The sequence below is a fragment of the Sciurus carolinensis genome, chromosome 1 (genome assembly GCF_902686445.1).
Source record: "Sciurus carolinensis chromosome 1, mSciCar1.2, whole genome shotgun sequence".
Lineage (NCBI taxonomy): Eukaryota > Metazoa > Chordata > Mammalia > Rodentia > Sciuridae > Sciurus > Sciurus carolinensis.
Window position 1 is genome coordinate 62,230,800 of NC_062213.1, and position 27,424 is coordinate 62,258,223.

At 39.2% G+C, this 27,424-nt stretch overlaps 1 protein-coding gene across 1 annotated transcript; it reads right to left on the reverse strand.

The window, feature by feature from the left end:
* Nucleotides 1–151: 151 nt before the first annotated feature.
* On the reverse strand, nt 152–27,353 carry Rdh10 (retinol dehydrogenase 10). The gene is made up of 6 exons (XM_047560884.1): nt 27,065–27,353; nt 25,218–25,453; nt 4,753–4,851; nt 3,428–3,573; nt 1,612–1,743; nt 152–1,509 (listed from the first exon to the last, which is right to left on the reverse strand). Exons 1-6 carry the CDS (start codon nt 27,351–27,353, stop codon nt 1,386–1,388), a joined length of 1,026 nt encoding a protein of 341 aa, XP_047416840.1. The 3' UTR covers nt 152–1,385.
* Nucleotides 27,354–27,424: the final 71 nt, after the last annotated feature.

The window sequence follows — 27,424 nt, forward strand, 5'->3', positions numbered from 1 at the left end:
TGGGTGTATGGTACCCTGAGTTTTTATGTCTGTTCCCAAATGCTATCCCATTCAAACATTTTACTTTAACCAATTGCAACATACAGCATGAAAGAAAAGAATATAATGATTTTCCTTACAACAATGTTGGTAATAATCACAGTCGGTGGTGTGTAATTTAATTCTTTAAGTTTAATCAGTCCTTTATAAAACTTCCCAATTAGTAAAAGTTGGCTTTTTTAATAGCCTTAAACATTGGTCACTATTCAAACAAGACATTAAAAAAAAAAAAAAGCAATCACATAATAGTTCATAGTAATTTACAAGTGGATGGTACACATTTAGATACAGAGGTAGAAGTTCACTTTTACAATGTTTCACTAATACACATATACCAAATTCAAGGCACAAAATAGTTTGCTTTACAAAAAAATACTGTAAAAATGTCATTTGCTGTTCTACAATGTGAATACACCTTCCAAAGGAATCTTTACACCCTTCCGTACATACTCCATAGAATAAGATTTTCCCCATCACTAATCATAGTTGGCACAAAAAATGGGGACTTTTTAATGTAGAAATTCCCATTTTTAGAAATGGGTTCTTTGCAGAGCTGCTGTGTACTCTAGATAAGAGTACTGCCCCAAACACAAAACGCAGCAACTCCTGAGGAAAGGGCACTTTCTATATGCAGCAAAATTCATAGGTAGAAAATGCATGTCTTTTTGGATAACTAGGTCTCTAGATATATAATGAAGTATTTCAGAGGTCAAATAAAAAAAAAAATCACCTAACACTTTAGTCAATGTGAGTTTAAGAATGAGACCTGATCATCTTTACTGTAATGCTCAGACATCACTGACTTCAAATGGATGGAGATTTCAAAATTCCTTTTTAAAAAGAGCTGAACATACAGATACCATGAAAAAGCCACACAGGCTTTACACTACTGGACCTTAGAAAAGATGAGAAAATATAGCCCTACAGTCCTTGAAGTTGCAAGGATGTCAGTTGGCTAGAGTTTACTGAAAAGAATGAATAAACTCTATGGAATTCAGAAAAATCACACATGTGAAACACACTGTAGTTATCATTTCTAGACTTTCTGTTCATTAAAAAAATAAGGAAAGCCCAAAGATGTCACACAGTGCTTGTCTAAAGATCAGACTGGTTTTAGGGTCCTGTCTAAAAGGATCCTGTTAGCAACAAGCTTAGCTCACTTTGACTGATCACATTTCCCAAGCACTCTAGTCAGTTAATTTACACTTTATTTTTTTAAAAAGTTGATTTTTTAAAAAAGTCAACATGGGGTTAGAATCCACAGAATGTCAGTAACGCTGATGTGTACTGGACTGAAACATCTTGATCGTCTTCTGATAGAAATGATATTTCATACAAAAAGATTCTTAGATTCCATTTTTCGCTTCATTATTGTTTGTAGCTTGTTTTCTTTGAGCAATAAAAGGGTACATACACTTGTCCGCTCCTAGGAACCGATACATGCACACGACTGCTTCGAAAGGAAGGATGCTGCAACAGAAAGTCACAGTTACAAACCTGAAGTCTCAAGTTAACCAGGGCCTGGGGCAGGCAGGGGAAGGCTGGGTCAGTGAGGGAGCCCTTCACAGTTACCTCTTCATGAAGGTCACGATGTACATGAGGCGAGGGGTGCAGATCATGGGCTGGTCGGTGAGGATGGCCTTCATGGCCTGCTTCACACAGTAATCAGGCTTCAGAGGGGGCAAAAAGGGCTCAATTTCTTTCCTATGTAAGTTTTATGTTAAAAAATGAAATTCAGAATTAACACAATAGTGAAGACTGAAAATACATATTAAAACATTGTGACAGTATCTGAGTGACCAGATTTGGGGTACTTTTTGCTTTCTTTATGGTGCTTTTCTGTTTTATTTATTTATTTTTTTTTCAAAAATTTCCTACTATAAACATATTTGATTACATATGGAAGAAAACAAGTTAGAGGGGAAAAAAAAGCAAAAATGGTCTGCTTTTCTATAAAGTGAGTGATGTTTTTAAGATGCTGTAAGATGTATTTCATACTATTTTCCAGTATTTTTCTTTTAGTAGTAGTAGTAGCTGTTTGGTATAGTGAATACTAAACCCCAACAAGAGGCAAAGCATTTAGGATTAGGTATAGCTAAAATGTGGGCATGTAAACACTGGCACAGTCTTTCTGAGAGAAATAACAGGTCTACATTTTTCAGGATGCCTGAATAGGAAAAGCTAAGGTATAGTCTCTAGGGACCTCTGAAATGAAGGGCACACAGATATCCTCCCTACAGTTTAATTCATTATGCTACATGTTGAAATAGCATAGTAACACGATTTATTCCTTTTACTATTTATCCTCTCACCACAACTTTGGACGCCTGCACATGCGACTGTGCTAAATAGGAAATGGAGCTCCTCAAGACCCCCAGCAACTGGTTCTAGATACATAAGGGGAAAAAAGGAAGACCAGACCAACAACCATTGACACACACACACATATGCATGGAAAGGACAAGGCAGAGCTAGAGTTCACGTCTTTTTCCTTTTTTTTTTTTCTATTTTTGGTGCTAGGACTAGAACCCAGGGCCTCATGCATGCTGAGCACATGCTCTACCACTGAGCTGCATCCCCAGCCCCTAGATTTCATTTCTCAGTCCAGACTTGGAGTCAGCCTGAGATTGGAATGACTCAAATCGCCCTCCACAGAATTTACTGCTTGTCCGGTTCAGTATGTGTTAAGAATGGCTTCCGACCAACAGGGAGATTCACTTAAGTGAAGATCTCAAAGTGAGCGTGTCTTCACAAGTATCTTCTTAATGATTCGTGGTTGTGTTTACTCTGCTAAACGCAACTCAGATGGAACTTGACATTTATATTCCCATGTGCTTCCTTCTAAGTGTGTGGGTCTTTCATTTCATCTTTAGTAAATCTAAACGGTTCTTCTCATTCTGTCAGAATGAATCTAGCAACATACACTTGCTGCAAGAGAAATTTCTGAATCTGGAGTGTAATATGCAAAGTCGTTTTTAGAAGAAAGGCATGTTACTCCTCTGTGACAGTGACAGTGTTTCATATCCAAACCAAAGTCACATTAAGGACTTTTCTTCTGGTACTCTTATCTACCAACACTAAGAGTAGAGAAAAATAACTCTGGCGGATGCAGCTTCTAAGAAAGATCCTGAGTATTTACACTTTCTCCCTGAAGAGATGGAAAGCCACTTACTATAGGATGCTTCTTGAATTAACTTCTGAAAGTTACTATTAGTGTGGCACAGGTCTCTCACTTGCCAAAGTTACACAATTTAATAAACCTTTTGAACCCTGACCAATGAAAACTACAGGATGTCAAAAGACCATTAAAGCCAAAGGCTGTTTGAAAATGCAATTCCACACATTCTCCCAGGGTTATTCTTTTTATCAGTAATATGTTCCCACTGACCTGATTCGGCAGCCTCTGAACATGCCAGTGTCTACCAGGTAGGGGCAAACTAAGGTTGTTTTAATTCCATCCTTTTCAGCAGCCTTTAGTTCATGGCTCAGGGATTCATGAAAACCCACAACTCCAAATTTACTGGCACAGTAATCCTGAGTTAGAGAAGAGAGAGAACAGAAATGGTAAGAACATGCCCAAATCACGACAACCTGAAGCTTCCCTGGTCCTATCTTCTCTGGCTAAATGTTTGCTAAAAAAAGTTACAGGTAACCAAGCAAAGAAAAGGAAACCATTTTAAAAGACAGATATCTGATGTGGTTCAGTGCAGAAATAATATTTTCAAAGCAACAGCAGAAACAGATGAATGCTTTTTGCCACATCTACTAAGTATCAAATTACTTTGAGGAAGTTACCGCCAAAGATTCTATGAAGGCTCACAGGCTAAAGTTAAAAATGCAGAGAGGTTCACTTTGAAGTGTCTGGAAAATTTACAAATGGTCTCTTGTTCAGTGAAGGAGACTGAAAAACCTGTTTGTTTAAATTAATGCAAGAAGAACAAAGGCAAGTCTAGCTCAGGTTATAAGTTGTTATGATCTTTCTCTTTAGAGTGAAATTAAAATGAAAATGATAACTAAAACTTATAAACTTAAAACTAAGGGCACACAGTTCTTGTCCCTGACCCAAATTTAAGTTACAAATGGAAATATAAATCCCTTGAATGCAGAAGCCATCTATTCTGTGTCCCTTTGCATATATGCATGGAATTATCTTTTCAATATTATAGGTACTCATTGGACAAACAGCACAGAACAACAGATGTACACATGCTTTATAATCTGAACATGATGAGGAACAGGGTTTGATGAAGTTCAGTATTACAAACTTAAAATGCAGAGCACCTGACGCTGGTCCTAACTACCTCATCTGATGAGCCAACACAAGGTAGCTCACTTTTGGCAAGATGATCAAAACAGACTGTGAACCTTTGGCCTCATTTATCTGTTTCCCACAGCACTACCCTAGCTCTCTGTGGTTCCATTCCTGACCCCGTGCCTCCCGCCATCATCAAGGCTGCTAATGGAAATGGGGTACACTTAGGACTGGCCCATCTACTTCTCTTGGCTGCTACTTTGTCAAACCAGTGTAAGTGATTTTATGGCAGAAGAGGTATAATTCCATTTCAACAGCTGGCCCTGGCTTATTTGGAAACATCCTACACCCAGCATGTCAACTGCATGCTTTCACAGATGTACAAGCAGCAGGTACTCTGGTGATGTGTTCATCATGGGGTAAACTCATTCAGTGAAGGAAATGCTTTATATTCGACAAACCTCAACTCCAGCAGTACTGAACAATCCCAAGGAACTTGCAACTGTCACAATATGACCATGATTAATCTCCAGCATTGTAGGAAGAAAGGCCTTAGTGGTCTGAAAGAAAAGATAAGATTCAAGTTTTAGAACTGATGTGCTGAATTTCCTCGAAAACCCAATCCAGTGTTACAGAACAAACTTTGACCCACACAATATTATATTCCCAATTCATTTAAACGTATTTTACATTTTCCAAAAAGAGAAGATCCTTTATGTGTCTGGTTAACCTAGTACCATATCATTGGCATGGCAGGTCTATTATAGGCCATGATGAACCAGACTGTAACTTGAGGACTCTTGGGGACAATGTCCAGAGATGAGAAGAAAGTCATCAGTAGAAGAGTCTTTATCACCTTTAAATGACAGTTATCTGTTAACCTGAAACGACTCCCAGGTCAGGTCAGATCTTTTTATGCTGGTGACACTCCAGTGCAGCCATCTGCTCTGAGGATCTCCAGCCTACCTATGAACAGGTGCCTTGTATAAATGTTTACCCTCTGCTACATCTAATTAGTGACAGACCTGGAAACAGACAGCTGCTCCACTAGAAAGGTTTACTATTGACGTGTACGCTGGCAGAAGGCAAAGTATTTTAGAATGTAGAAAATGGTATGGAAAGTACAGAACCATTTTAATGAAAAATATACCATGATGCTAATGCTGTACTGACAAGAACATGTAGAATTGTGAAGGACCATACTCCACTGTGGGGGTCCCAGAGGTGACTCCACAGAGGCAGGAGACTGGCCACCTAGGGTGGCAGACTATGTGGCAGATCCACTGACATGGTGAAAAAAAGAGGTGGCACTGATTTCTTACTAAACTCTTTCTCCTCTGGTCTCTCGCCTTCAAAATGCAGAACTGCATTAAAAAAAAAAAAATCCTTCAAATTACTTAAGATGATCTATTAACTATTCTACCAGGCTCCCAACAGTTTTATAACCTGCTTCTTAAAGGAAAGCAGGAAAAGAGCAATCTGTCCTCTGTTGAGTTATTGTCTACTGCCAACACAGTTTCCCATGATTTATGAAGTTAAAAAACAAAGCACTACACAGAAGACTTAAAAAAAAAAAAAAAAAAAAAAAGAGTTCCCTTCTCAGAGATTTCCTGGCTAAGGGCTCACTAAATTTTTGGATGAATTATTCTTCTCTGATAATCTATATTCAAAGCCCCTTTCTATATAAGCCAAAGTGTGATATTGATCATGGAGCTATAGTCTTTTATGCTTTTCAGGACTGAACCCAGGCCCTTGTGCAGGTTGAGCTTGTGCTCTGACAAGGAGCTACACTCCCGGCCCACACACCTGCCTGTGTTACCTAATACTATTCTAGACCAGCTTGACTGTCCATCTCTTTCTAAGACACATAGTTGGTACCACTCATCCTGACATATAATTGCAAGTTTTTATCATGTTTTGATTAATTGTTTTATACTTATTTGTCTCAGACTAAGCTGGAAGACCCAGGTCAGTCTTCCAGATTTTAAGGCAGAATCGTGACGCTGGGATTGTGCTCACCTTTCATTACCGCATAGGCCCAGCACACTGCTGATATAAAAGACATGTTCCAGCTGGATTTCTTTGTAGTCGTAAATGGCAATCATTAGGGCAACTATCACAGTAATTGTTACTTTGGTCTGCCTGATACCCCAAAAAGCCAACAACTGGTACTTTAGGTCATTATAGGTTCAACTTCAGGCTCTATAACTTATATACGGCCATTGTATCCCAGAACTGAAATCAAGTCACATCACAAAGGAGCTTCTATATTCCAAGCTAAACTTGAAAACATATCCGTAAGTAATCAAGTCTATAAACTGCCTTTTAAGTAAACCTGATTAAAATGAATTATTCCCAGACTAACTAAAAAGTATAAAAGTTATCTTTGATGTTAACCAGGCATCACCTCTAAGGACAGAAACTTCTAAACTTATGATGGTGTTATGTTGTGATAAACTGACCATAGGTTGAAAATATCCTGCACTCAACACACCAAAACTACCAACGTTCAGGGCTGAACCTAGCCTACCTCCAACCTATTCAGAGCACTCACATTAGCCTACAGTTGGGCATCAAGAGAGGATCATGCCACCTATTTCTAGGCTGGTAATAAAGTCACACAGTCATCTATATTAAAAGTTTGCTTAGTGTTAGAAGAGAGTCCTTTCTATCTTTTTGTTTTAAAAGTTCTTAATATAGGTAAGTATAGGGACTTAATATTAAATCCTAAGAAATTACATACAATCTAAAATACAAGTAAGAATTTGCTACCTGGCTACCTGACAAATCTGAACCACTGAGCTGCTTGCGTATGTGGCCAGTGTCCACCCTAACTCCAGCTGGCAGTGGGCTGACTAGTAACTCACAGACACCAGAGTGGGCTGGTTCTAATGAGTTCCCCATATTCATGTGCTGAGGTCCTGCCTGTAGGTGTTAAATGACTAACCCAGATCCTTAGCAGCACATAAAGGCAGGTGATACAAGATTAACAAGTTCCTAACTGTGTTTTAAGTTTAATTTGTTGCAAGGTTCTGAAACTGATTAAAGTTCTGAAATGAGTCTGGTGGTGTTCACTTCTCTATTCAACAAGTCATTCTTGAACATGTTCATGTGCAGGTGCTGGGCATGATCTGGTCTTATAGTGATGGGTAAAACAGGAGTTAGCCTCATTCCTGTCTCTAAGCACAATTTAAACTCACCGGGATTTAACTGGGTTAAACTGATATATCAAATGTAAACCAGTTATAGATTCTCTCTCACATAAGCAGAAGGGCTATACATTCACATTCCAAAGAACATGATTTGGGTCTGATTCTACTCCTGTGCCCTGCCCCAAAGCTGTTTGGAGGGGAGTTAAGTTACTGGTTTTATATTGGGGGGGGGGGAGGGAAAACTAGAAAGAAAATAATCCAAGTATCGTTATATGATTAAAGTCTTTTGTAGTTGTGAGTTCTAAATATATTATTCAGAGAAATATGTTTCAACTTTAAGTAGCTAGTGGAGTGTGACACAGGTTGGTTGCTTTGTTTTAATTCAAAGTTTTTGTTTTGAGAGGAAGGATTTAAAATTTTTTTATAGTAGTAGTGGGTCAAGATTCAGTTTAAAATGTGACTTCTTTGCCTAATCAGGGACAAATTTGATCTTTATAAATGACATCCAATGTGTCTCTGTATATTCTACCTTCGAAGACAAAGACAATATTCTTTATGTAGAAAACCTCACCAATGATAGGTAATTCCACAATCACTACAACTTCTAATGCTGTCAACATGTGAGCTGTTGAGGAAACCCTGCAGTAACGCCAGCAGCCTTGGAATCCAGACTGCTTATTTTCCAAAACTGGTGCCACTCACTCACTCTGTGCTGAACAAAGGCAAGCTGGGCAAGAGCATTCACATCAGGACCACTCAGGTTTCTCTTAAGCCCATGCTCAGGATCCTGCTGGAACCTAGGACATGTGACTAAGGCTGTTAATCATTTCTTGATGCCTGAATGGACATGAGCAATTGCTCCTTGTACATTATTTCCACACACAAACTCTTGCCTGGGTTCTGGGGTGCATTATTAAATAAACCTTGATCAACACTAATTCTGTTCCTTACTTTTTAAGAAAAAAAAAAATGCCATAAATGGGTGACTAGAAAGCACTACATTTCAGGAATTTTCCAAAGTAACCCAACTAGTTTTCCTTTCTAATTACTCCTGCCCTCCACAGTCTGGTAGATGACATCTGAGATAGCACAGCATATTCCGTCCTTGACACAGCTTGACAGAACAAAGAAATCTGGCACTTTGCAATGAATTATTAATGTGCACAAATATTGTAGCATGTACGAGGTGGGGACCAGCAAAAGGTGAAGTTCTAGTTGCCATGACACCAGTCAGTTCAAGCTAAGGTTCATGATCTTTAACTTTGTCTCAAAGAGTTGTTAGAAGAACATAAAGGGCAAATTTGAAATGTACACCCAAGTGGTTTAAGTAGAATTTCATGGGTATGCTGCCACAGAGGATCCAAAATGGGCGAGTCAGAAAATTCACTGGCCACAGGATTGCTGTATTACATCAACTACAAGGACAGATTACCTAGTTTAGGACTTAACAACTCAAGATGGGATCCCTACAGGAAGGGCATTTAATCAGTCTCTAGAGTTAACTGGCACCCATGGTGGTTGGCAAGGTTTGCTAGATGCTAAACCAAAGCCAGAGAATTGCATTCCATTGCTATGTCCTCTTAGTTGAATGTCTAGAAAACAGAGGAGATCTAGTTCTTCATCAAGAAAATCTGAGTGACTCTTGATCTAAGGTGGTGTCTAATGTCAGTAACCTATATTTGAACCAGGAAGATTTAGAGAATTCAGAGTTGGAAGGGATCTAGGGTCTTTCTTATTTGCTAAAAAAGAAAAACTGTAATAATTGACTCTGGCTGTAAAGGGTGAATATAGAATTTTGATTATTTGTGATTAATTTTATCACAAGGTTCACAATCTACTGCCAGCAGACAGGTTGCTTACGTGATTGAACAAAAGAAGGATGTTTAAACGGGCACTGACACACGCTTAGCAAGTCTAATATCTCCATAACTCCTCGGGTTCCTCTTCAAAGCAGTGGGTCCTCTGAAAGATACCTGTAGAGGTCACGTTTACAATATGGGCAAGAACTTCTCAAACAGAAGTGTAAGTGATTGCACAGAGACATGGCATGTCATAGCTTGAGAAATCTTTGAAAGTTGGGTTTACGCCAAATTAACTTCCAACAGTTCCGACCTCCAGATCACTCCTGGTGCTCTTAATGACAGACTGTGCAGTGCGGAGCCTGCAGCTGCAGTGTCAGGACAAATTAGCTGAAAGTTAAGCAAAAGAGAATGTGAAGAAACATGGTGTCTGGCAAAGTCTGACTTGAAATTTTGAGATGGTGTCAGTAAAACACCCATAATGCATTCTCTGTATCTGTAAACAGCCCCAGGTTCGCAGACACTAAGGGAAAAGCACAGTTAAGTTTTCACAGTAGGAAAAGACCTTATACTATATTTTTATGCATTTGCATAACTATCCTGTGATCAATTTTTAAAAAGCCATCTTTTAAAAGAACAGTTTTGAAGTGTTTAACTCTTATTTGAATGTCCAAGAAACAGACTAAACATTCATTTCCAAAGAGAACTATAAATTATATTACACTGGGAAATGGCATATAAAGAGGATGGCATGCTGATGTAGGTTTAAAAGTTTCCAGATCTCCAAAATGACAGCATTATGTACAATCTGAAAATGAAAATACAATATAGTCCACTGAGCAAAAATATCTAACTGGACGTGCTTATGCTACCCCTCCCAGGAAGAACGTTCTTCCTGTTCTCCTGCCTGTGTTGCCACCAGAATAACTTATCTTTATCAGAATCATAATGGAATATTCTCCTGAATATTTACAAGGCTAAAATGACATCTGGTGGTACTCTTCTCTGAGAACTCAGTCACTGTTCCTGGAATACTATGATTTTACCATACAAACTTTTGAAGGTATTGGAAATAGACTGAACTGTGTTAAGAAGGTTAACTGTTCATTAATGTGTTCAATGTATCACCAGTTACCCTGTGAGAGGAATATGAGCCTAAATACTCTTAATTTTGGGAATTTCCAATAATAAATATAATGCTTAATAAATAAAATGGTCAAAATTTAGAAGTTTCTCTGACCACAATGTTATTTCAAAAAGGCAATCTTCACTATAGAATTATCTTTAATTGGGAGATAAAGCCTACCTTTGTTTGCAAGCAATATACTGACTTTAACTACTTTAGTTGTAGTTGACAGGAGACATTCTGACATTTGTACTGCTGCACAATGGCCTTTGTTCCTTTTCCTATTTAGGTATGTTTGCAGACACAGAAAAATCTCCTGATGAATTGTGCAAAATAGCCCCAAGATGATGAAGTCTGGAACAATTATTTCTGACTTAACGTGTTCATCTTAATTTTATCAGATTAAGACAAAACATTCTCTTTCTAGATAGAGAGGAGAGACTAAGGAATATGTCATCAGTCAAATTTGTACCAATGTTACATTTACCATCCTTAAAAAACATTATTGTGGGGCTACAGGGATTCATTTAACATTCGAACAGCATCAGCAGTTAATACTTAACACACATGCACAAGAATACTCCTACAGTTGCCCTGCAACCAAGAAGCTAATAAAAGAGCTAGGCTTTTCAAATGAACACCTAGATGATGACACCATTAGTTATTCAGCAAAAATAAATGCTTCATTAACTTGTCTTCCCACTGGTAAAGGATGGGGTGAATCTACCCCAAGGTTGCAAGTCAGAGCCCAACATTCCCTTATATTTTAGGGCTTGCTATGCAGAAATACCAGGAATGAGGTGACTTAAAACTCAATCTGTCTAGAAAGCACACTGGTCTTTGGAATCCAGAAACCCACATGGTTCTGACTGCAGAAGCCTTAACCTTCTTTGTTACCTGACCTCTCTGAATCTTGGTTTAACTCATCTCCCATACCAAAAGAGGAGATCTCCAAGGATCTGTAGCTAAAAAGTGTTAGCTTTATATTCAAGACTGCTTCAGTTGCTACTGTGCACTCAAAATACAAGCCTTAATACTGAGGTATAACTTGCCTAAGACTCTCATAAATGACTCAATAAGGTATCAGCTCCATTAGTGTGGTTGCCAGCACCTGGTGATTAGTAAAAATATCTACTCGTTAAACATTTATATGTTGTCATGGCTGTGCCTTTTAACATAATATAACTTGAATTCATGCCTCTTATTTAATATTACAAATAATCTGTGCAAAATAATCATTTTTGTTTTATTTGAATACATGGCAGTTCAATGTGTGAACAAAACTGTGAACAGTGAACACTGTTTCTGAAATGTTGTTTCCCTTGATCTTCCCCTAAGCGGGTCCAAGATGATCAAAGGAGAGTTCAGTGATCTCCCTCAGGCCCAGGCCCCTCCCCCTCTTCAATAATTCTTTATGGAATAATGAAAATAACTCACAAAATTGCAGCCAAATCACCTGCCAAACAAGGGCTGTCTTTAATCCCTCTGCTTTGCCACAAATGCACATCACTTCTCAGAAATGGTAATAAAGACAGATCTTCCAAAGGGCAGAGCTTCAGTTCTGCTCTAGTGACCAGTAACCACTTTCGTGAGGCATGAGCACGTGCACGCCAGCTTAGCCACTGCTGGGCCATCTGAAGTGGCAGGGCACCTTTGCCCCTTCCAAGAGCACAGCCCAGCAATGTCCCCCGTGATCGTCAGCCCTTGTAATTCATGAGTGCAAATAGTTCAAATTCTTTCCTGCTTTCTAGTGTGCTTACCGTGGAATCTTAAAAAAAAAAAAAAAAAAAACCAAAAAAAAACTATTTAAAAGTAGAGTAAACATAATCAAGAGGTTACTCCTGATAATTCATTCTTAAACATGCATTATATATAATACCTTAGAAGTCACTCAACCCTTATATATAAGGGTTTATGGTACCCATATTGAGCTAAGCATTACTAAATTCAATCAATCTTTGAGAACCCCTCAGAGAACTTTAATGATTGCAGAATCCATCTTTCCTATAAATAAGTGGTTATCAAACTTTGCTAGACATTGGAATTGCCTAGGGAGTTTTACTCCTGGTGTCTAGGCCATATCCCAGACCAGTTATACCAGAAACTCCATGGGAGAGAATCAGGCATTAAGAGGAAACATTCCCCTGGTGACTCAAGTAAGGAGCAAGTTTGAGACCCAGTGCTCTAGAACAGTTTCCCAGTCTCAGCACCATTACATTTATTGCTAGGTTATTTTATGCCACAGGGGGCTTTCCTGGGCATCCCAGGATATTTCAGCAGCATCCTCTCTTCTCTCCACTAGATGCCAGTAGCAGCTCCACCAGTCTGACAAGAGAAATGTATTGCCAATGTCCCCTGAAGGCACAACTGCCCCCTTAAGGACCACTATCTAGTAGGGAGTGGGCATTAGCAAAGCAAGTTCCATAGACCAGTGATGATTTTCCCCTAATCTCTAATTCTTACATTGTAATGACATTTTTCTAGGTTTGAAATACATTCCAAGTTGGGGGGAAAAATCACAACTTAAACTGGGCTCCATATAGCCTGGGGATATGGCTTAGTGGCAGAATGCTTGCACAGCATGTCTGAGGCCCTGAGATCTCCAACACTGAAGAAAACAAATGGACTCAAAATCCTATCGCTTTCAGTTTGTATACCTTTTATCCACTACTCCCTTTAAGTGTAGCCAGACTACGCGGAACCATTCCTTCAGTCATCCAACAATTCTGAATGTCCATGATGTGCCAGGTACTGGGCTGGAAGTGACACACAGTAACACCGGCAGTGTCCCTGACCTCCCACAAATTAATTCCATAAGTTACTTTGGTCCTGAGCAGGGAGAACACAACCCTTCACTGCATGGTTCCTACCTTCTGCCATGCTGCTCATGGCTGTGGCCACAGGAGCTAGGGAGAGTAGTGAGCTAAAGAGCACCTGGACCTGAATCCAAATTTAAAAAACAAACATAGATCAGGGGTGGGGCCCAGAGTGCAGGGTCTGACTTTTTCCTCATGTACAGAATTTTTTTTTTTTTTTTGTAGTGCTCTATGTCCCCAACCCTTTTTATTTTGAGACAGGGTCTTGCTAAGTTGCTGAGGCTGGCCCAGAATTTGCAATCTTCCTGCCAAAGCTTCCCAAATCACTGGGATTACAGGTGTGTGCAAACATGCCTGACTCATATATAAGATTCCTAAAGGGCTTCAGGAAAAAGAGGGGGAGGTACTGAGAAAGTAGAAAGGAAAAGAAGTGTGGAAGAGCTCTTTCTCCTCAAACATTGATGTGCATAAGAATTGCCTGGAAGGTGACCAAATGCAGATTCTAATTCAGAAGGTTTGAAAGTGGGCCAGAGTCTGCCTTTCTAACAGGACCCCAAGTGGTACTGCTGCTGCTGCTGTTGCTCTGGACCACAGGCCAAGACAGGGTTCTAGAGTGAGCCTGGGGAATCTGTCTACTCCAAACCTCAAGTGACTTCAGATCAATTTCTCCCCCACATTCAGCAAAACGGGCAGACCAATCCTCCACAGTCTGTTCTTACTGCCCCTTGACCTTCACTGTGGTCATTCATTATTAAGTAAAGAGCCCTCAGCACTTTGTATGAACAACTGTGAGAATTTGTGGACTGTCTGTATATTTGTCTTGGACACACTTTTAGCAATAGCAAGTTCTCAAAGAGACCTCAGGACTTCAAAATTCTCTCTCTCTCATCCATAGCTATGAAGACAATGTAGACCCCATCTGCCTCAGCATCTCCCTCTTTCACCTTTCCCTGGACAAGTGAACCACAGAAACTTTCATACTTGGGCAAGTCTGTGAGAAAATCCCACCCAGGAAAAGATTACCCCTTTATAAATCAGATGTTTGGATCAAGCTTGGACCTGTTATCAGTTAGCCCACACTGCACAATTTTGAAAATCCATGGTTAACATTTCAAAGGGGAAGCTTATGGAACTTTTCTGAAATTCTTATCCCATAAGATTATTATATAACAGAATAAAGGGTTAACATTTTTTGGGAGATAAGGTAACAGAATAAGCTAAACTGAAACCACACTGTTATTAAAATTTGGGTCCCAAATACTTATGGAACTTTACATAGCCAGTAATTGTAGAAGATTCCTTTCCATTAACTACCTTCTCAGGTCCAATTTACTAATGCTGACACACACACTAGGAAGAAAGGGAAGGAAACTGAGTGACGAAGGATGTACTATATAGGCCATCTCGAATACAGTCATGGAAAATTACAGAAAAGGCTCAGAAAAACCTCTGAGTTGGTCTTCAGTAATAAAATCTAGTGTGACATTGCTTCTTCAGGCTAGAATTTTACATGCTTGTCTAATTTATAGCACAAACTTTCTGGGGATATTAACCTGGAGTTAATCGGTTATTGCTAAACTAACCATGCTAATAAAAAAAAAATCAACATTTGAAGATTAATTCTTACATTATACCACAAAAACCATAAGTGACTCATAGGAAATTTTACTATACCAGGAGCTTTGAACAAGTAGCCCAGGTAAGTACTTGTACACCTTCTAACCTGGAGCCCCACACTGAGGGTCTGGGCCCTAGCTCCTTCCTTCCCTGGTGGTGACCTCAAGAGAAGTTTCAGGATCTCTTATCCATAAAATTGGGATAATGGTCATACTTAATTCAGAGTTGCCTGTGAAGCTCAAATGAAAGAAAAGTGCTTTGTAAATTTAAGTGTTACATAAAAAGTACAGTAAATGTACACAAGGCTCATTAAGCATATATTTATAGGCTATTTTAATTCTAAGTGCTATCTATTTTTGGATAGCTTGTTTCTTTCTTCAAGTCCCTGCAGTTCCTGGTTCTTACTATGTATAGCTTCCAGTCCTTCCTTCCCTCCACACACAGCCTGAACATACTTCCGGTTAAAACCCAGTGTCTGACCTCAAAAAGAAGACACAAGAGCATGTAGCTAAGCAGTTGCTTCAGTCACCTCATCCCTTTCTTCCAGAAACCTGGATGATGCTGGGAAACAACACTTTCCAATCATACCTCCTTCCTAACTCTTTTCCACTACCAGCAGAAAACAACTGTTTAAGTTATGAACCAAAATGCTTGAAGAAGTGTCCAGTAAATGTAAAAACACTACAAGTAAAAATTATTTAAAAATAATTACACTTTATATTTCTTTCCCCAGAGATTGCAGAACTGTCTCAATTTAATTAAAAAAAAAAAAAAAAATCCTTGAGAAATCAGTAGGGGGCAGTATGCTAATCACAATTTGCAGGTGGGAAAATTCAGGCTTTGAATTTTAAGTTGCACTTGTCCTCAAAATACCCATGTGTTTACATAAGTTACACCACAAATATTTTCCCAGTTACACTGATTTGGGAAGTGTTATTTTGAGCCCCATTGCTTAGAATATCACTAAGAAGCTGAATCTTGTTAATATTCAAAAATCCCAGTATGAAGGTATTTAAAGGAGAGGCAAGAAATTCACATTTTAAGCAAGCAGCAAATAAGAGAAACCCTTGTGAGTTCCCCAAACCAAAAAACAATGTTTAACACCCCTGTTGCCTTTCACATAACTTTGTGTGATCTTTGAAAGTTTCACAGACCAAGTAATGTTTTGTTTCCAAAAGTGAATTCACTGTAAGTGGCTTGTCATTGTAAGGGGCTAATTTGACAGCACTCAAGGTTTCCACAGTAATTGCCCTTACCTGTTAAATATTCTAGCAGCATTTGCTGCACTGTTGAAAGTTTTATGATCATTATGAGAGGATATTCATTTTCCCCCCTGTGGTTCACTTAATTTTAGTTTCAGAGCATTTAGGAAAATGGTCTCTGACAGGTGTGAACTTCAGTTTTAAGAGAATTGACAAATAAAGTAAAAAAGAAAAAAGAGTAGGCCACGCTGGGTAAAAAGTGTTGGCATTCCTAAAGATGAAGTGCTGTTCCCTCTAGAGCAGAGGTGTGTAAGCCTGCACAAACCCAGGGATCCAGGTGACTGAAACTGGTTGGCCAGGTATGTCAGGTAAACACAGTTAAATCCTGAGGCTAGGCTCTGCCAACCTATATTCTCAACAATGGTCTCTTAACACAGTGTTAAGACACAATACAGGGATGTTTGTTTTCTAAGGCTACCCTATTAGAGACTATCAGTATGCCCTACCTATTCTATATAATCAAAGAATCAAAAGCATCTGTCTTTTGAGTTATTTTCCAATTATGCTTACATGGGCCTCAGCCAGAAAGGAGCTTCTAGGTCATCTGACAGAAACTAAGAGAAGGTGATAGGTCTTTGAATAGATAACTTACTATACTAACTTCTGAGATAAGAAATCACTAATTAAACCAAAAGAGATTAACACATTTTAATCTGATCCTTGGAGTTATAGGCTCAAAATCTTGGACTTATCTCATTCATTGAAGGCAGGGAACAGCTCCCTATTTCTTAATCTTTGGAAATTTTATTATACTCCAAAGATTAGTTACAAAGGAACTTTTCTCTTAGGAAAATAATGGTTGTGTGTAAGAAGTGAGATACAAAAGCACCCTGCCAATACACCCCCTAGTGGAACTTCAGCATAGCACAATTTGGGGGTCCAAAAGCATTCTAGGTACAGGTTGAGTATCCCTTATCCAAAATGCTTGGAACCCAAAGTGGTTTGGCTTTTGTAATATTTGCATCTACATAATGAGATGCCTTGGGGATGGACTCAAGTCTAACCACAAAAATCATTTATGCTTCATAATACCTTATATAACATGGAAGATAATTTTATACCTACATTTTGACTGACCCCATCATGTGAGCTCAGGCATGGATTTTCTAATTCTGAAATCATGTTGGTACTCAAAAGACTTTCAAGTTTTGGAGTATTTAAGATTTCAGAAGGGCGCGGTGGTGCATGGTCGTAATCCCAGAGACTTGGGAGGCTGAGGCAGGAGGATTGCAAGTTCAAAGCTAGCCTTGGCAACTTAGCAAGGCCTTAAGCAACTTAGTGAGACCCTGTCTCAAACTGAAAAAGAAGTGTTGAGGATGTGGCTCAGTGGTAAACACCCTGGATTCAATCCCCAATACAAAAAGAAAGAAAAAAGATTGCAGATGTTTAGATTAGATATGCTCAACATACTTAAATGTATTTTCCCAGTTCCAGTGGCTACAACTGTACCATAGTCATGTGCCTTCTACTTATTAAATATAGCAAAACACAAAGCAAATGGGCAAATCATGTCATCTATACACTTATACAGGCAGATATTAAGATTAGACAGAGGCACACTGGTGACTTATCACAAATGAAGGAGGCTTAATTTTAGCTTCAGAAAAACTAAGAAATTTTAGGTGAATCTATGAATATTCCTTAACTTAAAAAATTAATAAAAAAGGAGTTTCCTACCAAAACTTCAATTCTCAAGTGAGGTTATTAAATTGCTTGAAAATAATTTTCTCAGACTGCCACTATTTAGTCACTAGTTACTAAATCAATCTACTGGAACTTGGCAATTATCTTGAAAATCTGAAAAGTGATGAGATTAAAAACACATTTAAGAGAGGAGAATGAATTGAGAGAATGTCAGCAGTTTTTTTTAGCCTATGGTTTGTAGCTCTTGTTTAGGTTCCAGTGACCCAGTCCTGAAATGAATGGCTAAAGACTCTGCTGCTGCACTCTCCATTCAGTCTTTTTGAAAAAGCTACTCCATGTTAGCATTAGCATGGGTTAAAGAATAGTTACACTTTGACATGTCCTATAGATTAATTTCTACCTGGTCAGATAATGGATAAAGCCCTGGATACAGAAATAAGGGACGACCAGGGATGTAGTGCAAGCCTGAATTCCAGCAACTCTAGAGCCTGAGGCAGGAGAATCACAAGTTTGAGGCCAGTCTCAGCAACTTAGCAAGACCTTGTCTCAAAATAAAATAAAATAAGGGCTGAGGATATAGCTCAGAGGTACAGAGCTCCTGGGTTCAATCACCAGTGCTAGTAAAAGAAAAGGAGAGAAAAGAAAAAAATAGCAAGGGAAGAAAGAACAAATACGACTTTGCTTCCACAGGAATGGAGACGAATAGCTCCTGTCACTCCCCTCCAAATAAGAAGGGGCTAATCCTTGAATCTAGAATTTGATGATTATTCCATAGGGGCTACTACCTTAATATAAAGTTATTATCAAGTCAACATGAAAATACTTGCTATTTGTGTTTTTCTTTTGCAGGAGCAGTACACTTTTTTTGAACTATTCAACTTCTGTTGTCTCCCGATGAAATGGGACTCAAATGGCAGAGTAGACAACCAGAAGCTCTTGCATGAAGCATGAGCATGTAGGGCTCTCTCAGGCAGAGTAAAGAGCAGCCTGCCTGGAGTTTATAGTACAGCAGGAGGTAGAGTAGGTGCTGAGCTGGGAAGGCAGGTGAAATTCAGTTTTGGAAGGTCCAAGATGCCATGCTAATGGCATGGACTGTGAGTAATGTGGTCACACCGGAATTTCAAGCAAGCAAACAGCAAACTCAGCTCTGCTAAGATAACCCTAGACTGGAGAGCTAAGAATGGGATCAGGGAAAGAAGTTTAGAGGTTCTTTTGAGTCCAGGCGTGAGGTGATAGAGGTACACTGAAGGAGGTGGGAATGGAAATAAGGGGATTAATCAAAGTCCATGGTGGTGCTGGTGACCCATAGAGAGGATTGAAGATTATGCTGTTTTCAAGCCTTGTGATTGTCCAACTGGGGGATGCAAGAAGGGGCAAAGAGGAGTTAGTTCAATATTGTGACATGCTGATTTTAGGCAGTTAGGAAGAGGTGCATAGAGACAATTGGTCTGAGCACACAATACTAAAGAGCCAACATTTCAAAGGTGGGGAGGCCAAGAGCACTGGGAAGTCAGAAAGAGGAACAGAAGAAAGGTGACTTTTCATGGCAACTAAGGCACTCAGGATTCAAGGAGATAGTCAAGAGGATTACATTCTGTGGAAAGATCAAGCTGCATGCTGCATTTGGCAATGAGGGAGCACTGCTATCTGTTCATACAGCTTAGAAATTGTGCATTGGTTACTTTGCAGTATTTTCCAAACAACAATGACAACTAGACAGATGAGAGCACAGATCAAACATGTGGGGAAGTTTCTTAGACGAGGTAGTGTCTGGTTCCCTGCTCACACCAATTTTGTAAAGACACCTTTCATGTCGTGGATTTCGATTTCTAGTAGCAATAGATTAGGGCCTAGAAAAAATTACATCAAACACAGAAACTCAAAATTAATAAACACGTGATCCGAGTTTGTGTATACAGATACACAGTCCCAGCTATCCAGGCAGTTATCATCAAAAGAGGTTTTTTTTCCTGTTTTTGACTATAACCAACAATTAATAAGACAAACTATGCCAATTTATAACTCAGTTCAAGACTTGAAGTCTTTATTTTGAAAGCTCAAACATTTTTATGCATGTGACATTTACTTTTAACAGAAACCAGCTCTAGAGCAGACTTTTAAAAATAGGCCATAAGGGCTGGGGTTGTGGCTCAGTGTGTGTGTGAGGCATGTGTGAAGCACTGGGTTCGATCCTCAGCACCACACAAATAAATAAAATATACAAAAAAAAAAAAAAAAGGCCATAAATTCTAAGTTTTTTAGTAGGTACCTTAATAATATCCCATAGGGAAACAATATTATATAAAATGTTTAGTCTTACAATTCTTAATGTGGTATGAAGGAGGAACTATCAAATATTTTATATGAATATTTTAGAAATGACTTTTTATACATTTTAAACCTAAGAGGGCTTGGGAAAAAAAACAAAAACAAAAACAAAACAAAACTAGATTTTGCTAAACAGAGAATAGAGGAATTCAGCATGTGAGATTAAAAACCAGTAAATCATGTAAGAACTTAAACATTAATGATTAGAGACCATCCATGAGATATTAGGTACAATGGTAGCACTAATGCATTTAAGTGCTACATTACTCAGATCTAGCTGGTGGGCTTTTACTTTTCCTGGATGGATTTTAACTAAATAGACTTTAGACATTTGGATATAGATAAATGCCTAATTCAGTAATTAGTATTTTAAAACTGTGAAACCTTTTAAGTTAAGTGGTCTATTAATTAACTACCAATTATCTTGTCTGACTAACATATCAATAGAAGTAAATTACCTACTAGCTATTTGACAGATTTAGTCCTTTACCATGTAAAATTTCTTCAGAACATAAAAGGCCTAGAGTTAAATGCTTTTGCTTCCCCCTTTTGGTTAATCAGGGATCAATGTGCTGCTCACGTATAAAGGCCAAATGCGGCTCTTTGATTGAAAGGATCTACAGATAAACTTTGGCTTTTTTAGAAATAGCAAACTGAGATTCTCTCTGAAAAAACATCAAGTGAAGCAATGTTAATAATGGGGGGGATATTAACAGTTGCTGTATAGAGATCAACTTTCTATATTTCAAGTTGAATGGAGGTATTTTCAAGTTTTTTTTTTTTTTTTTTTTTAAATCTCAGTGAGATAAAGAGCATATGTGAATGATTTCTATGCTAGTGTTAAAGTGCATTTGTTCTCCATGGCCTTCTCCTGACTGTGTGCTTCATAGATCACACAAACTAAAGCCTATCCCATATCTATCACTTCTTGACTGGTGACCAAGAGAAGGTTCCTGGGAAATCTGGCAGTAGAACAACACTGGAAGGTGAAGTGCCATAGCAGACTGCAAGCCTGTGCAGAACAGTGTAAAAGCTTCCAAAGTGTGCAGAAATAATACATGGCTAAGATGGAAAGAAGGAATTGTGGTAGAGGTTGTCTCCTTGAGGCTTAGTTATTTAAAAAAACATGGTTGCCATATATTCAATTGGAGCTCGATTCAAACTGGATATCAAGTGTGGCTTTCTCAAAGTCCTCAGCTTCAAACCAGCACAGTTAACACTCTACTGTAAAATTGAGCACACTGGTGGGGCGGGAAGAATGGAAAAAATCCCAAGTCCATAGGAAACAAAAGGAGATACAAACAATAGTGAATGTGAGCTAGCCCCCTTTTAAAGTATCAACCTCACAAGGCTTGAGTTAGTTCAACATAATACTTACCTTTTGAAAGTTCACAATAGACCCACATGAGGATTCTCTAAATAGGTTATCTTCTAAATATTTCAGCAGAAGCCTATTGCGTTTTATTAAATATTTATTGAGTGACTTAAGAATAAAGTTCTGTTTTAGGCAGAGGAACACAAACAAATGAATATAACCAACTACCTTCAGAGAGCTTGCCATCTACTTTGGGATAAAGGGTACATTGTAGACAAAGTTATGCCAAAAAGCCGTACTATGCACCAAAGAATGGCTATGACAACGAATGCTGCACAAAAAACTTGGGAAGAAGAGCCTTATATGAGTCGTTTAAGTGCAGTTTCCTCGGAAAGTAAGGGGTTGAACCAGAGGGTGTCTAAGGATCCTTGTAACTCTGACATTCGAGAATTCCAGGAAGGACTAGAGTGGGGCGGGAAGGGTAGGCTGACAACCTGGACTAGACTTTAAAAGGCACGTGGAGTAGATAAAGAGGAAATTCCAGAAGGCGGGACCAGTATGAGGAATGGTTTGGAAGTGGAAGCATCCACAGCTTTTTAGTGAAAGTCCACATGGTCTTCTATTTCACCATTCATAACTTTTACTGAGTCAGGATCAACATACTATTTGTTATTCTACGAAAACGGACATTAACTGCTACTTAAAAGTCTGGCTCAAGATGATCAGTTCAAATCATTGAACGAACTCTTTGCTCAGCTGATGTACTTTTTAATATGTATGGAGCCACAAGACACACTCATTTTTTCTGAAAGGAAAACAGTACAAGTCAGGCCAACACATCTTTGAAAAATCATCACTAATACTTTTGCCTAAGAGGACTACTGGAAGGAAAGTTGAATTCAGGTGGCTCTCCACAGTACTATTTAACCTTCCCATTCCAATCACTGTAAAAATTATAATATACCTTCTTTTAAATTTTAGTTGCTAAATTTCAATTTCTTCTCAAAAGGTTTTAAGTCCTGGCAAGAAGTCAGAAATTCCAACTCTAAAATGAATTTTCTGACTCAATATTCAAAATAAATTCTTAAGTTTAGATGCTTAGGAGAAAAACAGCTGGAGAATTCAGGAGCCTCCCATATTTTAATATGAAGTGACGTCATTACCGCCAAGGCTTCCAAGAACTCCCTAAATTGTGTGGTTAAGCAACATCTTGAGGCACAGTTAGGACGCTAGAAAGGTACCATGTTCCTCCTTGGTATACAGATTCAGTTCCAGAATAATATTTGTGATTCAATTTTCTCCTTATGTTAGAAAATAGCCTAATGGCTGGGTGCAGTGGCCCACAAACCAGTAATCCCAGTGGCTGGGGAGGTGGAGGCAGGAGGATTATAAATTCAAGCCAGCCCCAGCAACTCAGCAAGGCCCTAAGCAACTAAGCAAGACCCTGTCTTAAAACAAAAAGTAAAAAGGGATGGGGATGTGACTCAGTGGTTAAACACCCCTGGGTTCAATCCCTAGTACTAGAAAAAAGAAAAGAAAAAAAAAATGTAACCTAATCTTAAAAGTATAGTAAATTAGCTGGGCATGGGGGCACATGCCTATAATCCCAGCTACTGGGGAGGCTGAGACAGGAGGATCAGAAGATTGAGGCCAGCCTAGGCAACTTGAAACTAATCTCAAAATAAAAATAAAACGTAGCTGGGGATGTAGAGAAAAAGAAAAAAGTACAATATTTCAATTTATGTACGATTCCAAAGCTGAGAGTATGGATTTTCTGAGCTTAAAACATTAGCATTCATTTTATAGGAATGTCTAGAGAAGATAAGATACTCTCCTGTTATAAATATTTAACACAAGATTATAAGAGGTTTCCTTAAAAATCTGGTTATAGTCAGACAAGGTGGTACATGCCTGTAATCCTAGCAGCTCAGGAGGATGAGGCAGGAGAATTACAAGTTCAAGGCCAGCCTCAGCAACTTAGGGAAGCCCTAAGCAACTTAGTGAGACCCTGTCTTCAAATAAAAAACAAAAAAAGGGCTGGGAATGCGGCTCAGCGGTTAAGTGCCCCTAAATTCAATCCCTGGTACCCACCCCACCCTGCAAAAAAATCTGGTTACATTTGAAATTTTTTTAAGTCAACAAAATAATCAGAATAGTCAAGATGGTGAAACTTCAGAGTACTTGGTGTAGGTAAAAGTTTTTATAGTTAGGAAATCTTGCATCATCTCAGTCAAAGGTTATTGGGGAAAAAAAAAACAATTCCCAGTGCCTGTGGTGCACACTAACCTACTGACAGCTGTGTACCTGTTTAAGGCTTGATGCATTGGCTGAAATCAACAGTTTCTATGGCAACTTCACCTTTACCAATTTTCAAATATGGAAACTACATTACACCTGCAGTTTAAGTTTGTCTTTCATTTCAAATAGCAGTTTTTGTTTTATTCAGAATTATAAACACACAAGATTCTTGATGGAGTATACTGCCAAGTTTATTCAGTTGGACTAGCCTTTTCCCACCTAAACCACCCCTTTGATACTTGCTGCCTGAAAAAAAAAAAAAAAAACCACCTTTAATTCGGCTCCCCATATGCACTGCACACAATCAACACACACCTACATGCACATACACACATAAGCACATTTACATTCCTCTAAACTTTATCCCCTTACTCACTGAAACATGGACATGAGTTAGCTCAGGTTATTTATATGTTCATTTCTAGAGGTTATGAAAGGAAATAAAGTTCATGTTTAAAAAAATAAAACATCAAAATAAGCTTCTTCCAGGATCAGAGAAAAGGCTTCCTATTGGATAAGCAACATTTAAATAAGTACTTCTAAAGCCAGATTAAGTTTTTAAGCAGTTGCTAAAAAATTAATGAGGTTTAATGTGACCTATTTAGGAGAAATAGTTCTTTGTTGTGTTCTATTAGAAGACTAATCTGCCTGTGGAAAATAAAATAAAATCCTATCTCCTTATCCCCACCTCCCTTTTTTTTTTTTTAAACAGTACTAGGGATCAAACAAAGTCTAACACATGCTAGTGATCTACCACTGAGCTACACTTCCAGCCCCCTCTACCTCTTCTTTATCGGATTCAACCTGTCTACAAAAAGGGAAATACTATGAGGAAAAAAAGCAAAGTGGATCAACAGTGCACAGAATTACAGGGGAGAGTTTCACATCTGCCTTTATTGAAGATAATTCAGCTGAAAAGTTAGTACTTCAGCTGGTTAGAAATTGACATTGTTGAAGGTCCCACAGCTCAACAGGTCTTTTGATGCCTTCCCCTCTCTGTGGTCCTATCAAGGTGACTTCTGTTCTCATTTGAGAGGTAACTTCCAAGCTGAAAAAGTCCTGTGATGTCCTCCAAAAAGACAATGCTATGGATCCTGGGGATGGCCAGTGTAGGTGAAGTGACGGCCAGGGTGGCCTGATCACTCCCAATGGACTATAAATGCTGATCTCAGAATCTTTGGCACTTTCTAAAATGTGGCTGAGCAGTAATTTGGAAGCCTAAACCCTGACTTTAGGAATTCATAAGAACAACCAATGTTGTATAAACTCAACAGAAAGTAAAATAAACAAACCCAGGGTTTTATACTCTTGTTATTTTTATGGCAATTTTTCAAACTAGTTCACAATGTTAAGTCTTTTACCCTCTCAAGAAATACTGAATTTGGGGGAGGGGAGAAAGTAATGATTTAACAGCAACCAACATACACTGAAATTCACCATGGGGGAATAGCTCATTAGGAGACTTGGTGGTGGAAGTACAGGTGGCTTCAAGGCTGGCATGAGATCACTCTCCTTCTCGAAGAGGGCCCAGGAGTACCAAAAAAAAAAAAAAAAAAAGTTTATATTTACCCAGAAGTGTGCATGGCAATTGACCATCATGGTTCTCTCAATGAGCTCATCAGGACATTCCAGAAGATGATGTCCAGAAACCACACCAGCATTATTGACCAGGACTGAGACTTCACCAACTTCTTTGCGGACCCTTTCTGCGGTCAAGTAGACATTCTCCCTCTTTCCCACATCACAGGTGTAGGTAAAAACCTGCAAGTTACAGTGGGGCAGAATTTCTTCTTCACCATTCCCAGCTGTCCTCAGAAGCCCAGATGAGGGGAAAAAAATGGAACAGAGAAGGAGGTACAGAAAGTGAGTCACATGGCAATCAGTAGGACAAAGATCACACAGAACAAAAGTACTACAGTGAGCTTCAAATTTCTAACACCACAAGGCTTGCCAATGACTGGACTTACAGCTGCCTTCCTCCCCCCAAAGTCTTTGGAAATTGCAGCAATTTACTGGATAACTTTGCTTAGGGGAAAGTCATGTAATTGTGACAAGCCCAAAACAAGTAGACCACATGGGATCAGCTTGCTGGAGCTAAAGACACCTGCAAAGAACAGATTTCAGCCCAGAGAATAACACATACACATTACACATTCCTTTTTTGGGGGGTGGTAGGAGCTGGGGGAAACTGGCTAGAAAAAGCTCTCAGTATTTAGTCTGAGCACCATCAAAATAGAAATTCACTTTAAAGTTCATAAATCAAAACTGTAAATAATAATCTGAATTCAAGATTCTTATCTGAAGCCAAGAAATTAACCTAAAAGTTTCTCATGAAAAACAGGGGGTCACTGGCTTGTTCTCACTGGGGTAGAAGGTAAGTAAATGGGCCACATAAGAACTTGAACAGCTTAAAAAAACAAAATCTCTTCTCTGGAAAATGAACATCCTTATCTTTTGGGTTTTGGAAGTGAACACACACACACACACACACACACAGAAAATCTGTATTTGCTACCCCTTCACAGTAGCATCATTTTTAAACTTAAATCAAGAAAGCAGGTGCTAAGAAGTCTGTAACAAAAGATGGACAGAGGGAAAGAGTGGCACCCAATATGTAAATATTCACATAGTTCAATATTTTTCATGGAAATAAAAACTTCTGTCAAAAAGCAAGAACAATCATCAAATTTCCTGGACCAATATTTATGTTTGGTTATGGTTTCCACTTATGGTTTTTTTTTTTTTTTTCCTTCTAAGTCTCAGATTCAGGCTAGTTAATAAATATACAACAATGCAGATTGGAGTGACCAGAAACATGAAAGAAATTTACATGAAGCTGAAATCCTTCAAGCACTTTCTCAAGAGGCAGGTAATCTTCTCAATCATGCTAGGGTCCGTAAGTAAACTAAAGCACTTACTTATCGCTGGTGAAACAATGTAATTATTTTCTTCTGGCTAAAGTTATAGTGAAACCATCAATATTGCCCTCTTCTAAGGGGTTCAGACTGCAGTAATACATATACACTGATACAGTCCAGTCTAGGAACAACTTCTCAAAGACGCTTCTGTTTCCCATCATGCCGCATGCAAGCAAGAGCAAGACATTTCTTTAGGAATCCATCCTGAGGTAACAAGTTCCCTCTGCTTTCCCTAGGCTCAAAGGGTATGGGAAACACCAGTTTCGTCCTAAAAAGGGACGGACCTTCCGTTAAGGGTTGGGTTTGGCACACTTTCCTCTTTCTAATACTGAGGTAATCATTCTCTTTTATCAGAGGATAAATTCCACTCGCTTTCCAGAAGACCGGTAGGGTATTCTTTTCCTTGACCATGACAGTGGGATTTGGGGACCTTCCAAGGTAGAGTGCAGGGTAGGGAGAGGTTTGACCCAACAATGCTCGGGCGTGAGTCCGAGTTACCTTGCAGCGCGGCGGCATCGGCTGCCTCCAGGTCGCGGTAGATGTGGCGAACCATGCCCGCCGTCTCCTCGTTGCTCTGCGTGTTGATGTCCCAGAGCACCAGCAGCGCCCGGCGCCGGGCGAACTCCAACGCGAAAAGGCGGCCCAGGCCGCTGCCGGCGCCCGTGATGAGGCACACCTGGCCGGCCACGCTCTTCTCCTTGGGCCGCACCAGCCAGCGCGCCGCGGCCAGCACGAACGCCCAGAGCACTTTGAAAGTGACCACGAAGAACTCCACTACGATGTTCATCGCGACGCCCGGGGGCCCGCGCGAGCCCAGAGCCCCTGTCCGCGCCCACCCCGCGCCAGGCAGACCAGAGA

What these genes read in the sequence shown, in the direction of transcription:
- Rdh10 (XM_047560884.1), bottom strand. Translation starts at nt 27,353, where the DNA reads ATGAACATCGTAGTGGAGTTCTTCGTGGTCACTTTCAAAGTGCTCTGG. An exon ending in TCAGTACTGCTGGAGTTGAG is followed by an intron (nt 3,574 to 4,752) that starts GTTTGTCGAATA and finishes TCTCTAACTCAG; the next exon opens with GATTACTGTGCCAGTAAATT. An exon ending in TTCAGAGGCTGCCGAATCAG is followed by an intron (nt 1,744 to 3,427) that starts GTCAGTGGGAAC and finishes AAACTTACATAG; the next exon opens with GAAAGAAATTGAGCCCTTTT.